The sequence below is a fragment of the Pseudophryne corroboree genome, chromosome 5 (genome assembly GCF_028390025.1).
Source record: "Pseudophryne corroboree isolate aPseCor3 chromosome 5, aPseCor3.hap2, whole genome shotgun sequence".
Taxonomy (NCBI): domain Eukaryota; kingdom Metazoa; phylum Chordata; class Amphibia; order Anura; family Myobatrachidae; genus Pseudophryne; species Pseudophryne corroboree.
This window is the reverse complement of record NC_086448.1, coordinates 434952888-434968461: the sequence shown is the minus strand read 5'-3', so window position 1 is coordinate 434968461 and position 15574 is coordinate 434952888. Positions and strand designations below refer to the sequence as shown.

The following is a 15574-nucleotide window of genomic DNA, read 5'->3' as shown; positions in this document are numbered from 1 at the left end:
CACATACCCCTCTGTGCCTGTCTGGTAGGAAGGCAAGAACGGGAGGTGTAGCTAAGGTGGGATACACATGTTTGGGCTCTAATAGTGTGGAGGCAGAGAGTTGTACTACAGTCCAGCCCCTGAGCCAGCCCCTCAGTCTTCAGAGAGCCAGGAGCCGCAGCACCTCCGGGCATCTTCCATGTAAGAGACTGCTCTCAGCGCCCCCTCAAATCCAACACCCTGGACACGTGCCCCAAACACAATATCTCCTAGTTGTGGCCCTGACCTTTTAGATGCTGTCATGTTATGTCATTTTGAACCTTTGATGTGTATATAGAATATAATATCCCTTTTTTCACCTTCATATTAGTTTTGAAGGTGTGACTTGTTAAGATAAAACTTAGTGCCAGAGGTCTCTACTACCTCTAAACCTTTCTGAATTATCTTTTGGGTGATTGGGACACCCACAGTACAGGCTTGCTGTATATGTGCTTTTAGGGTTTTGTCCCATTTTCTCCCACCAGAATTCTATGTAGAAATTAAGTTGATGTATTTGTTCTTACCCATCACAGAAAGCTATGAAAGCTGACAAAAAGTTGGAGGAATAGGTGAAGATGAGTACAAATTATAGCCTAATTGGCTTAGTAGCATGTATATATTTGCTGCCGCCTATTTGAAGACTCATCCATAAGAATGGTATATTCATTAAATACGTTGCTCTGTTCAATTCAGCAATGGGTTTTAAAGGGAGAGATTTTGATGAAGACTTCAGGAAAAAAAAAACATACAGTAGTGTGACTATTATGGATTTGAGTTGTAAGGATGTCGGGGTATGGTTTGGCAAACTTACCCCCTAAAAGCCAACTCAGAGCATTTTTTAGTCTTATTGTGCTAAGTTGCCTTTTTTGTCAGTTGTTAACAATACCCCTTGGGATAAGTGTTTTCCACTAGGCTACAGCACAGTCCAAAATTAAAATAGTGGAGTCACACCAAACGCCAGTGAGTTAGTTTGGAATGGCAGTTGATGTGGTTCCCCTGTTTTAATTTTGAACTGTGCTGCAGCCTCACCTCTTAAACCACCACTGTTGTTTTCTATTCAATAATGGACAGTGTGCATAGCAGTGGTTTTGTCTTTGACATATAACACCTTACCCAGTTATGGACTGACAGCAATAAGGACTTACCAAAGTAAGGCGCACAAATTGTTATTGGTAAATACTGGCCATCCTAGGAACATTAAATCTTCTTTTGACTTGCCACTTGAGGTCAAAGAGAAAGTTAAGAAGAAGGTGTGGTTAGAGCACAGGGTTGGACCTTATTTGGATCTTACTTTACCTTGTTTAGTATTTTGGGTGGTTCCTAAAAAATCCATGGGAAGATTAACTTTTATTCACCATCTGTCTTATCCTCCTGGTTCTTTTGTTAATGGTGCAAACACTGAGGCTTTTGCCAGGTGCTTTATCAATCATTTCATAGCTCTGGTGACCTTTTAGAAAAGGTCAATGGGGGTCATTCGAGTTGATCGCTAGCTGCCGTTGTTTGCTGCGCAGCGATCAGTGGAAAAAATGGCTAATCTGCGCATGCGTAGGCACCGCAATGCGCACGCGTGTCGTACGGGTACAAAGTCCATTGTGGTTTTGCACTGGTTCTAGCGACGATTCCAATCGCACAGCCGGCCGCAAGGTGATTGACAGAAAGAGGGCGTTTTTGGGTGTCAACTGACCGTTTTCAGGGAGTGTTTGGAAAAACGCAGGCGTGCCGTAGAAAACGCAGGCGTGGTTGGGTGAATGCTGGGCGGGTGTGTGACGTCAAAAGACAACCCCCCAACGTTAGAATCAACGCACACAAAGAGTAAGTTCAGGGCTGGTCTTGTTTTGCACAAAATGTTTTTGCAGGTGCTCTGCTGCACAGGCGTTCGCACTTCTGCAAAGCGAAAATACACTCCCCGGTGGGCGGCGACAATGCATTTGCACGGCTGCTAAAAACTACTAGCGAGCAATCAACTTAGAATGACCCCCAATGTCAAGTCAGCCTTCGGCCGGTTCCCTTACACCCAAATTCCTTTTGCTTCAATGGATTTAATTTGGAGGATGGTTATTTGAAAGACAGATCTTTGCACATGGAATACTCCATCAGAACATTTCTGATGCTTTTGTGTGGCAATGGTGTAAACTGGGGTAACACACTTCCTCAATGATTTCCTTGCCATGAGTCCTCTGGATGCATTGCAATGCAGAGATTTACTTTTTCCAGTCAAAAATTTGTTTGTGGAGTTTGGTGTTCCCGTCACTTATGACAAGATGGTCCTACAAAAATCAAAACTTTGGCAGCCTGCTGTCACATTTCATGTGCCAAGGTGATGAAGCTGTGTGATGCTATTGTGTTTTATTTGTCCACTGCACACAAGCACAGTAGGTTCAACTGAATTAAGTTAAGAGCGTTAGATGCAGATGCTGCATTCAGTGGTGGATTTAAGGAGGAGGGGATGTGACCCCCTATCATTTAGGAATTTTATTTATTTATATTGCACTCAGGCTGCCGCTGGTTCCCTTGCACTCTGTAAAGTGTGCTGTTGCATGATTTCTGGATGCATTACACCGCTCTTCTGGGAACTGGATCAGGGGCACAGTGCTGCATCTTGGAGGAGCCGGGGGTCACACTGTGTGGCTAGTAGTGGGAGGTAGTCGCAGTCACGGGGGAAGTGTTATAGTCACATGGGGGGGGGAGTCAGGGTCTTGGGAGAGTGTCTTCACAGTGCTTGCACAACTACACCTCCAATGCCACAGTATATCCCCACTGTAAGTACACGGTAATATGGCACAGATTACATAGGAAGCAGTGGTGTGCATACCTGCACTGCTAACTTTGCTGCATACCTTCACTGTGGAGGCAGCACCAGGATTGTGGACAAGGTACAGAAAGACCAGCAGGTAGTGCCAAAGTTCTGGGAGATACAACTATGCTAGTTGTTCTCTAGCTCAGGGGGAGTAGATGAGAAATGACTGAATCCCATGCTTTTCATAATTACCAGCAAATCTGCATTTATCAGCTACCAATCACCCACTGCCTCTACTCGTTGCCCTCTGCCACCCATTGCCTACTGTGGTCACCTATTGCCTTTCTGACCCCAATTGCCTCCTGCTATCACCCTCAGCCAGTCACTGTCTCTCCCAGCCACCTACTACCTCCCCTATCACCCTCGGCCTCTACCTGAAGTCACCATTTCCCCATTACCCTCTCCTGTCACCCTCTCCCGGTCACCCACTATGTCACCCACTACCTGTTACCTGTTCCCTTGTGTCACCCACTGCCTTTCCATGGTGGCATCCACTACCTCCACTTGTCACCACCCACTACCTCCCCCAGTCCCTGGTGTTACCCACTGCCCTTCACTGTCACCCTCTTCCTCTCCCTGTCACCCACTGCCTCTCCATCTCCCACTATCTCTCTCCATCATCCACTGCCTCTCCTTTTGCCTCTCCCCTGCATCACTATCTCCCCAAAACCCTCTCTCTCCTGTCAACCCCTGCCTCTCCAAAGCATCACCCTCTCACAGTCATGCAAATATGGTATTCCTTTTGAGACCATGCCCTTTGTTTTGTGAGGCTACACACACTATTCCAGGAGAGTAAATATCACCCCCTGTCATAGTGCCCCCACTGTCATTTTGTTCTAGATCTGCCCTTGGCTGCACTGGTTGCTGAGGCTTGCCCATCTTTGTAGATCATCATACCAGCATGGAGGTCTTAGCTTGCCTGTCCATTGCACCCCAGAATTTTGTTTGAATTGGGAGCAGTTCTGGAACCAACATACATTGGGAGGCACGAGCTGTACTCAGTTATTGTTGCAATTTGTTTGGAGCTTCTATGTTAGTGGTGGATCGAGATTCATCATTGAAAGGATGGGGGCCAGAGTCTCATATTTTTTACAGCTCAAAGAGCAATGGAATTTCACCAAATATTTTTTTTTTATTTCTAAGGCGTTGAAGAGCTGGTTAATGATTGTGCTCACACTTCCCGATTCATGTAGACCTATCAGTTCTATCAGTCCTCATTTACCGTAATATGTTTGTGATTTCAGAAGTTTGCACATCACATTTTAAGGTTATTATTTTTTCATATAGCTTTTGTTATGGTCTTTCATGAAGCTTTTTGTGTGGGTGAGTTAATTGCACCTTTGAATACTTCACCATTGGCATTGTGGTTTGCTATTTGGTAATGCTAAGGCTCTTTTATGTTGGATTACATGTTCCAAGATGGATCAGCCTGCAGGGGTCTGTGGATGCTATTGGAGAGGTGCTTGGATGATTCTGGTGTCTTATATCAGGAAATTTTTGAATATAAGTCTTCATCCTCAAGGAAAGAACGTGGCAATATTTATAAAGTTGTTCCAGCATTCCTGAACCACTACCCATTTGCTATATACACTCACTGGCTGGTAAATTGTATGAATACCTACTCAACAAGCTATGCACCATCTACCAGTGTGCATAACAGTGAGTATGACCGTACCTTACATTCTCTGCACAAATACTAATATTTCACACTTAATTACATATAGGTATGTAGTATTGACATAACAGGATCTCCAGGCAAACAAGAAATTCAGATAACATGCTAGATTAAATGTATTATACCAAACAATGGCCCTCATTCCGAGTTGTTCGCTCGCAAGGCGATTTTAGCAGAGTTACACACGCTAAGCCGCCGCCTACTGGGAGTGAATCTTAGCTTCTTAAAATTGCGAACGATGTATTCGCAATATTGCGATTACAAACTACTTAGCAGTTTCAGAGTAGCTTCAGACTTACTCGGCATCTGCGATCAGTTCAGTGCTTGTCGTTCCTGGTTTGACGTCACAAACACACCCAGCGTTCGCCCAGACACTCCCCCGTTTCTCCAGCCACTCCTGCGTTTTTTCTGGAAACGGTAGCGTTTTCATCCACACGCCCATAAACGCCGTGTTTCCGCCCAGTAACACCCATTTCCTGTCAATCACATTACGTTCGCCGGAGCGAAGAAAAAGCCGTGAGTAAAAATACTATCTTCATAGCAAATTTACTTGGCGCAGTCGCAGTGCGAACATTGCGCATGCGTACTAAGCAGAAAAACGCTGCGATGCAATGAAATTTACCGAGCGAACAACTCGGAATGAGGGCCAATGTTTCCAATATTTGGTAACATAAAGATTTTATAAACATTGACATACAGATTTTATTGCAATGAAATTCAGCAATAAAAGAAAAAAAATCAGAAATCTAGGTTGCTTACATACAAGATTTATTTATTTTTTTGCTGTGGAAGAGATCACATAATAGATTGGTACACCCCTCAGTCATGAGACTTCTCCTCAGGTAATGGACAAATCCACTAGCTTCAACAGACATTTTTTCTTTGCAAGAGGCTTCTCCTGGGCCCCCACCTTTGGCATTAACTCTCTAAGTACCAAAATTAATTAATTAATTAATTGATGCTGCCTTGCTTAGAGGTGTGCAGAGCCCTTTTCTTCTTTCAACACAGGGTCTACTTGTCAAGCTAGCAGGGCCTAAGATCAACAGGGGGCTTCTGGGTCTTCCATAATGGGTCAGCTTAATAAAATAACAGGGTCTACTTAGAAGTTGCAACATATCTGTTAGAAGCGGTAACATGCTCTGAGGAATGTAAAACACCCTTAGATCCTGTTATCTGCATCTTCTTTTGACTTAAAATGGACTCGTCACCTTTGTCAACTTAGTGTCTCTTGAGTGGAGATTGCAAAGAGAACAGGGCCCTCTACACATGACCTCTTGCTGTGTACAGTACACACAGATTCTTTTACAACCAAACCAATTGTGCAGAATATACATTGATCGGTTATACATAATACATTAGCATTTCATGGTCCCTAGGTCCTCACTGATGAAGCAACTGGGCTGTTCATAGTTTGAGTCATCCACTCGTGTGTGCCTATATAACTCTGCAATGTCTACACCTGCACAGAAATTGTTTCCTACAGTTTGACAGAAATCCACAAATTATAACCAGTTATTAGTACTTGAAGATATTATTTGAGATTCCATTGTTTATACTGTAATTGTGTGCAAATCAAAACAGGGCTCTGGAAAACTTCAGAAGTATAACTTTACTAGCTGCAAGTCGTGCTAAACAAACACGTTCTATATTACAAACACTTCATCAGTAGCGGCTCCATAGATGGGACTGCAGAGCGGTCCAAAATTCTAATAGGGGAGCCACACCCTAAAACATTGTTTGCAGACCATCATATTACATTAATGATTTAACAATTGCAGTGTAATTTTAGTACTGTATGTTACATTTGTTTAGGGGTTTAAATGTATTATTTTTCCATCTCTGCTGCTTTTGACACTCTGGACCACCCTCCCCTTCTGCAAATCCTTCACTCTCTTGGTCTGCATGATACTGCCCTCTCCTGGCTGTCCTCTTACCTCTCTGATCATTCCTTCTCTGTCTCCTTTCATAACACTACCTCCCCCTTACTTCCACTAACTGTTGGTGTCCCCCAAGGTTCTGTTCTTGGTCCTCTCCTTTTCTCTCTCTATATGTTCTTTTTAGGTGAACTCATTAGCTCTTTTAACTTCCAAAATCACATCTATGCTGATGATACTCAATTCTACCGTTCCTCCACCGATCTCTCCCTGGCACTCCTCACTTATACCTCCAACTGTCTCGTTGCTATCTCTTCCTGGATGTCCCAGTGCTTTCTCAAACTCAACATGTCCAAGACTGAGCTGATCATCTTCCCACCCTCCCACACAACCTCACCTCCCACAATCTCATTACCCATTGATGGCATGACTATCTCCTCTAGCCCCCAAGTACGCTGTCTTTGCCTAATCCTTGACTCCTCCCTCTCCTTCAAACCACACATTCAGCACCTCTCACAAACTTGTCATTTTCATCTCAAAAAACATTTCCAGGATCAGACCCTTTCTCCCCCAGGATGCTACTAAGACCATTATTCACTCACTGATTATTTCCAGACTGGATTACTATAATCTCCTCCTAACTTGCCTTCCTGACAATTACCTCTCTCCACTCCAATCTATCCTCAATGCTGCAGCTCGGCTCATCTTCCTCACCAAATGCACTACGTCCACCTCCCCTCTCCTACAAGCCCTTCACTGGCTTCCCTTCCCTTTCAGAATCCAATTCAAACTTCTCACACTCACTTTCAAAGCACTCACCCTCTCCTCTCCCATTTACATCTCTGACCTTATCTCCCTTTACTCTCCCAACCGTCTTCTTCACTCTGCTAATGCACGCCGACTCTTCTGTCTTCTGATTACTTCCTCCCACTCCTACCTCCAAGATTTCTCACGTGCTGCTCCCTTACTCTGGAGTTCTCTACCTCTCCCCCTCAGACTATCCACCTCTCTACAGAACTTCAAACAGGCTCTCTACACCCACTTCTTTACCAAACCCAGCCAAATTTCATCCTATCCCCCTGTCCCATGCTCGGTCTACCCCATCTGTGTCACCCCTGTCTGTCTGCCCCTACCCTTTAGAATGTAAGCTCTCACGAGTAGGGCCCTCTTCCTTCATGTGCTTATTCTTTTCTTATTTTAATAATCCTCAACTGCCCAAATCCTGCAGTTCTCGGCCACCTTGATACTCAGTGTCGTCTACTGATGTAATTATGCTTAGTTACCCTGTACTTGTCCAATATTGTCTTTAACTGAAAGTCACTGTTTTCCTGTTTTGATTATGTGCATATGTACTCTGTAATTGGGCGCTGTATAACACTTGTGGCGCCATATTAATAAAGGATAATATAATAATAATAATGATTGATACATTTTTCCAAATGTTTTTTTGCTCTTTTTCCCAATAAATTGAACCATAAGTTGTTGTTTTTTAAGGGAAGCATATACTTTTATCCAGTCATGTTACTATTTATGATCATGAAATCATGATTCTATTTAAAAAAAACTTTTAATTTACTTTTCAATAACTTATTTTTTAATGAAAGTTTTTTGTTATTTTGAAAAAATTAAAACATGTTAATCAAAGCAAGTCAAAAGGTACTCATTATTTAAAAAACAAACAAAAAAACTATATTCATTTCTAATATTTTTGAGAACCAGTGCCAATGTTTCCTTTGTCACTTTATATTTGTTGCAAAGTGTCCTGTGTAGTGGGAGGTGCAGAGTTAGATGGTGAGGTTTCTGCAGCTTCATTTTTTTTTCGAGGGACAGCCCAAGCATATGACAGCTGTTCACACCTTTTCTTGACCACTGTGAGACCATGGTTTTTTTTTTTGCAGCACTGCGATCAGGTCAGAACTGCGCATGCGTATGCACTGCAATGTGCAGACGCGTCGCACAGTTACAAAGCGGATTGCCACTCAGAGACTGCACAAGGGGCCTAATTCAGACCTGATCGCTCGATAGGGTTTTTTTGTACTGCTGTGAACAGAAAGTCATCGCCCATAGGGGAGTGTATTTTCACTTTTCAAGTGTGCGAATGCATGTGTAGCAGAGCTGTACAAACAGATCTTGTGCAGTCTCTGAGTAGCCCAGGACTTACTCAGCCGCTTCGATCACTTCAACCTGTCCAGGACCGGAATTGACGCCAGGATCCCTCCCTGCAAATGCTTGAACACGTTTGCGTTTTTCCAACCACTCCCAGAAAATGGTCAGTTGCCACCCACAAACGGCTTCTTCCTGTCAATCTCCTTTCGATCGCCCGTGCGAATGGATCCTTTGCATAAACCCATCGCTGAGTGGCGATCCGCTTTGTATCTGTGCGACATGCCTGCGCATTGCGGTGCATACGCATGCGCAGTTCTGACCTGATCGCAGTGCTGCAAAAAACGCTAGCGAGCGATCAGGTCTGAATTACCCCCAAGATCTGTTTGTACAGCTCTGCTACACATGCATTCGCACACTTGAAAAGCGAAAATACAATCCCCTATGCGCGGTGTCTATCTGTTCGCAGCGGTGCAAAAAACCCCTTACGAGCGATCAGGTCTGAATTAGGCCCCATGATGGGTTGATGCTCTATCTGTCTAGCTCCAACCATAATCTATAAAACAAAAGCAGCATTATTTGTATGTCAAAATAAATGTCAGATGGATTGTAAGAAAAGTGCAAAAACAATATTAATAAAAGATGAACAATAGAAAATGACAATGAAGGACAGAGACTCCTGCATGGATTACCACCCCTACCACCTGCCCTTAAGGTGATTTTAATTAGTATAGATTCTTCCATTGCTGTGTACATATTAGAGTGAGCACTATGATAGGTAAGACCTGTATCAATGTTAGGGTACCACATGATGAGGTTCACTTTGAATTGGAAGGTGAGCATACTTTTGTGGGCAAACAGGTGCTAAGAATCTTAATTATACTCCATGTAAAATTTTAGAATTTATTATAATTGTTTTTATTATCAGTATTCTTAGTGCTTAGAATATGCATCTGCATTTTATATTTTTCTGAATGGCACTACAAGCCTTAGTATGGTAGTATCTCTTATTATGTTTAAAATTAGTTTGCAGTCCAACCCCTCCCCTTTTGTTTGATAACAGTGCCATTGGGAAGTTATCTGTTATATATCACATGTGCTTTAATTAATCAATTCCACCTACTGTGTGTGTACGCCAGGAGCATACCAATGACTATGAAAGATGAGTTGATTGCTGAACTAAATCATATAACTGCACTTGGTGTCATTGCTCCTATAGTAGAAACTACCCAGATGATGTCTGCCATTGTGACTGCTGTGACGAAGGACGGGTCTGCCCAAATCTGCAATGACCCAATGCACCGTAACAAAACTCTCATGTGGCCCCACTGCCCCTCAAAACAGTTATGAAAGCTATTGCAGACATTCCTGATGCCAGGATATTCATGCTTAGTCTTCAGTGTTTCATGGGCAAAAAGAACTAGCTCTTCAGATCTTTGCAACACTACAGAAGAGTCACTGCTCTACACCATCAGCTTCTAGGAGGACATTTTGCTGCTGTTGCTCAATTGACGTCCACCTTGACCTTTAGTCCTGTTCTGTGTTTCTATCAACTGGTCTTCATTTTAAGCTGATGCCTATCAGGATGGCCTTGGTGCTGTTTGTATGCAAAAGAATGAGCTGGTTGCTTATGTTTCTTTTGCTCTCACTGATACTGAGTCAAGGTATGCACAAATACAAAAATATCTGTTGGCTTTGGTGTTTGCTCACTAGAAATTTCAGCTTTGTTCAACTCTGTCTGACCTTTTGTGGTGGAGATTTACTATAACCGCCACATCACTATCCTCTGAAAGCTTCTCGTCAACAGCTCTGCCAGGATCCATTCCCTAGTATTGTGGTTGAATATCTGGATGTAATTTCTAAATGGGGTTGTGAGCTCCACCTTTCTCATTCTCCTGCTTCTGTTGGTGATGCTGCTGTTGATGTTATGGAGATGGATATCTTGTCTTCCAGGCAATGTGAGGCATTCCATGATGCTGCTTCTCAAAGATGAACTCTGCTGTAGACTTTCTCTGGTTGTTCTGGAATTCAGGGCATCCTCCTCTCATGAGTTTTCACAGGACCTGCATTCTTTCTTCACCATGCGTGATGAGCTTACTCTGTATGATGGAATCCTGATGAGGAATCAGCAGCATGTAACTCCTTATGCATTGCTGGGATTCCATGCTGCTCTGGTTCATCAATCACCTTGGTTGTATGGCAAACAAGCAAAAGAAGCACTCTTGTGGTGGCCTGCTCACCTTGTAATAGTCTTCATGCCAAGGAGTCACTCACACAGCATGACCTTGCAATGGTCCATTGTGGCAACTGACATCTTCATTTGGTGGGGGAAGGAAAATATTGTCCTGGTCAACTGTTATGCAGGGTGGTTTGAATTGGACTAACTGCCCAACATCACAAGCAGTTCTGTAATAAACAAATGAAAAGACAATTCTCAGTCCATGACATTCCCCAGCAATGTATCACTGACAATGCTATGCAGTTTATGAGCAGTGAACTCAAAGCCTTCAAAAGAATGTGGGACATTCACCACAAGATGGTAGTCCCAATTACCCACAGAACAATGGCCTTGCTGAAAGAGCAGTTTGCTGTATCAAATGTATTTGAAAAGAGATCAATGGATAGCATGGATGTGTTTTTGGGACTACTCATCCCCATTAACACCCAAGGGATGAACTTCCCTTTTCAGCTCAGTGTCTCTTCTTCACAGGCACATCAGCTGAGACACTAATCTCCAACTGACAACTACAACCTTTGTAACATACGTAATGCTTTGGCACAATCCAGGCGCAGGTGAAGGTGACTGATGGCAGGTGAACACATCATTTGAGCAGTTCCAGGTCAGGCTATGCATATTCAAACATCCAACCATAGTGGTTCACAAAATGACACTGCCCCCCTTGCCCCTTTCTACATTATCCTATCTGGGGATGCGTATTTTGCTGCAGCCACATCAGTGACTTGCTAAAGCTGCAATTAAACCCTTTTCTGATGTACATTAGTGCAGAGGTTCTCACGGCACCCCAACTGTCCAGGTTTTAAGTATATCCATGCTTGGCCACAGGTGACTGAACTAGTACCTAAGTCAGTTGGATTTTACTATCTGTGCTGAGTGATGTATATACTTAAAGCGTGGACATTGGGGTGCTTTGAGGACCACATTTGAGAACCTCTGCATTAGTGCATCCGAATGTGCAAGGTTTGAGACATCCACTAGTAGGTGCTATAGATGCTCCATTAAGGAGTCTGTCTATCTATCTATCTATCTATCTATCTATCTATCTATCTATCTATCTATCTATCTATCTTTCTATCTATCTTTATCCAGTTTAAATAGACAGGTCATGCAGCACTTGTGGAAAAACATTTAACATAAGTGATTTGAAGGAAATATCTGAATGGCACATCTTTATCTGAATCTCTGCAGATCACTGGAGAGATTCAAACAGTTGGCTATATTAAAACCCATGAGATGTAAAGTCAAATCAATGCTTTAAGGCAAGACTTTAAATTCTTTCTACCTTCTACCCTGAGATAACTTATGAGAATGGTAAGGCTTTGGGAGGGTCTCTAGGAAATCTCCAAGTTGGTCACTTACTAAACCTAAACCTAACATTATCCTCCAATAATATCCAATATCAATAAACTCTATCTGCTTTTGCCAATAATCATTATAGATTCCATAGAAATGAATGACATTATTCACAAATAACAATTATTAATTAATTCCATTGACAGACAATAATAACTGGGTCACAGAAAGAAATGTATAAAGTTAATTTTAACAGGGTGTTCCCAATGATAGTATATTGAAATAAAACCTAAACAAATGATAACCTAGAGAAGTTTAACTTTGTTGAGGCCAACAATGATTAATTCATATTGACAGCCAACAATTACTATCCCAAGTTTGCCAAAACCAGAGGTAACAGTCATGCATGTTAACTGTGGATTCATTTATAGCTGAATGCACTTACTGTTTGTATATAGCTAAGGTCAAAAGTTCGACAGTCAAAAGGTCGACAGGGTCAAAAGGTCCACACTTGTTTTTTTAGGGTTTATTCATGTTTTTCAAACTTTTTTTTCATTTATTAACCATGTTACAAATTAACCTTGTGGTGAGCAAAGCGAAGTGAGCCACCAAGCCCGAAGTGTGGTGAGCGGATGAATTTAAACAATTAAAAAAAAAAAAAAAAACAACAACAAAGTAACACATAGAAAAAATATTTTGTGTCGACCTTTTGACCCTGTTGACCTTTTGACTGCCGGACTTTTGATCCTGTAAGACTTTTGCCTGTTGACCTTTTGACCCTTTTGGACATTTGACTGTCGATCATATGGTGTCAACCTAATGACTGTCTAGCTTTTAAATGTCTAACTGGTGTACCACACCCATCACTTTACAGTGTCAATCCCTTATCAATAATTAACTCTACCTCAAGTAATATTAACTACTTCAACATATGGATGGCCATGATCATTGATATTTAAAAAGAAATGAAAGGGGGAAAAATATTGATATTCATGCCCGATACATAACAATATTTGGATAGTTTCTGGATTTAATAATGTATTCAATCCAAAAATCTGCATGTTGCAGCAGCATTATACTTATCTGTTCTCTGACGTCTTCTGCTCTGCTGTGCATGCAACAACTTTGATTTTTTTTCTTTTTTAACTAACCATGTACAATTTTAATAACCCTGCTAACTGCACATACAAAAAAAGAATAATTTTGATCTCCGAGAAGATCAATATTATTTTACTTATAATTTTCTAAATTAAATACAGATATTGTGATCCTCTATTATTATTACATTTTATTTCTAAGGCGCCACATGTGTTTCGCAGCGCCGTACAAAGGACAGTACAGGGAGACAAACATAGCATTATAGTAAATAAATAACAGGAAGAGAGTACAGGTAAAATAGAGCACCACACGTTCTGAAGACATAATACAGCTAAGATGTAAGTATTGATGGAGTGCTCATCGTACTACTAGAGGCTGATGGCCATAGATAGAGATGAGCCTTTACTAGCAGGATAAAGATGGTCGTTGAGTAGGGGAGAGCTGCGAGTGAAATGTGTCGAGACGAGGGCTTAGATAACAAGAGGAAAGAGGGCCCTGCTCTGAAGAGCTAACAATCTAGTGGGCAGGGGCGACAGACAGATGACAAGAGGTGCAGGCAAGTGGGAGGTAGCCTGATGGCAGTATGCAAGCAATGCTGAGATGTTCACGGCATGAGGCAGGGGGGTGGAGGCGCGGCTTCAGCACTGGGTTATGCATCGGGAGGGTATGCTTTGATGAATAGGTGGGTTTTTAGTGTCCGTTTGAAGCTTTGCAAGGTCGGGGAGAGTCTAATGGAGCGGGGGAGTGCGTTCCACTGAAGGGGTGCAGCACGGGCAAAATCCTGAACTCGTGCATGGGAAGCAGTAACCAGGGCGGTGGAGAGGCGACGGTCATTGGTCGACCGTAGGGGGCGGGAGGGAGTATGAAGGGAAAGGAGGTTGGAGATGTAGGGAGCAGTGGAATTAGAGATGGCCTTGTATGTGAGGGTGAGGAGTTTGAAGAGGATTCTGTAGGGGAATGGGAGCCAGTGTAGATTTTGTCGAAGGGGAGTGGCAGATGTGGTGCGGCGGGAGAGGAAGATAAGCCTAGCTGCGGAGTTCAGGACAGATTGGAGGGGAGCAAGATGGGAGCAAGCGAGGCCAGTGAGGAGAACATTGCAGTAATCAAGTCGTAAGATGACCAGTGAGTGGATGATGAGTTTAGTTGCACTCTGGGAGAGGTATGGCCGGATACGAGCAATGTTGCGTAGCTGGAAACGCCAGGATTGTGCCAAAGCTTGGATGTGGGGTGCAAAGGAGAGGGAGGAGTCAAGAGTGACGCCCAAGCAGCGGAGTCGGGGAACGGGGGAGATGGTGGTGTTTAATAAAAAAAGAAGAAAAAGAGGTAGCATTATGGTGCACCCAGTCAAAAAGTAGCTATATGTTAGTAAATTAAAACGTAACTTTTATTATAATAGTTCAAATAAACTCCCCACCTTACTAAAAAGCGAAATATAAAAAAAATATAGAAGATAGTAAGAAATGAAATATTAAAATCTGGCGCTATGGCACCTGATATGGCTCCTATAAGTACTTAACAATCGATCCAAATATCAATATGAGTATTGTGTAGTGGTATATAGATTATCACCACTATATGTATTATGTAGTGATCCACTGATCGACACCACCACAGACTGAAACGAGAAACACTCTTCATAAATTTAATTCATATTATTATATGGTAGGAGAGTGGTTTATAAATGGGGATAGGTTTCAGAATGTGTATTTATCACTATATGATAAAATAAGATACTGCGTCTCCCCAGACACTGTTGCGAAAAATTTTTGTTGCAAAAAATGTATTCTGCTGGATTCTCCACTATCAGGGAGTAGCAGACCAGGTCATTGTAACAATAATGTAACAAACAAACTGTACATTCTTGTATCCATAAGCTGCTGTGGTGCAGAACATAATCTGCAATGTAATTGTTCACGATGTCTGGATAAATTTACCTAATACACGTCTTACAATATAAACTAATGTTAGATTCCGGAGATTATATCCTTGGAATATAGAAGTGACCAAAATAATTGATTGGGATAATAGTGACTTAGCTATTTATACTATTCTCTCTGTGCTGTTTGAATTTATAATAAGATTACAGAGTGAAAGCTCCACACGTCTCACTGAAGTGATAGTGGTATTCTTCCAGATGGATGCAAGGGATTGACATTTCATTCATATACAACCCGTGAGGTTATATTAATTTATGAATGCTCTTAATTGATCAGATATGATTACTCTTCACGGTGTATAATAAACCATGTGGTTTGGTCACAATTTTAACATGATTATATATCTGGCGTGTTGTAAGTCTTGCGCCCGTCAGTCAATAAACTCTATGAGCAATGATCAGTCACTAATATCTCCTTGTATGTTATACTAACAGTAATCTATTAGATTCACATTGATTAAACTCGGTGAAAGGTGCTCGTCTGCACAGTATTGTAAGTCGTTATTATTTCACAGCCAGCAGGATTGAGAATGACATATAT

At 42.1% G+C, this 15574-nt stretch overlaps 1 protein-coding gene across 1 annotated transcript in view; it reads right to left on the bottom strand.

Moving 5' to 3' along the window:
* Positions 1-10290, bottom strand: part of IRX4 (iroquois homeobox 4) — a 69427-nt gene extending 59137 nt beyond the window's left edge. The window contains exon 1 of the mRNA XM_063925198.1: positions 10231-10290. Coding sequence (XP_063781268.1) covers positions 10231-10290 — 60 coding nt within the window. The remainder of the gene's footprint in view (positions 1-10230) is intronic.
* Positions 10291-15574: the final 5284 nt, after the last annotated feature.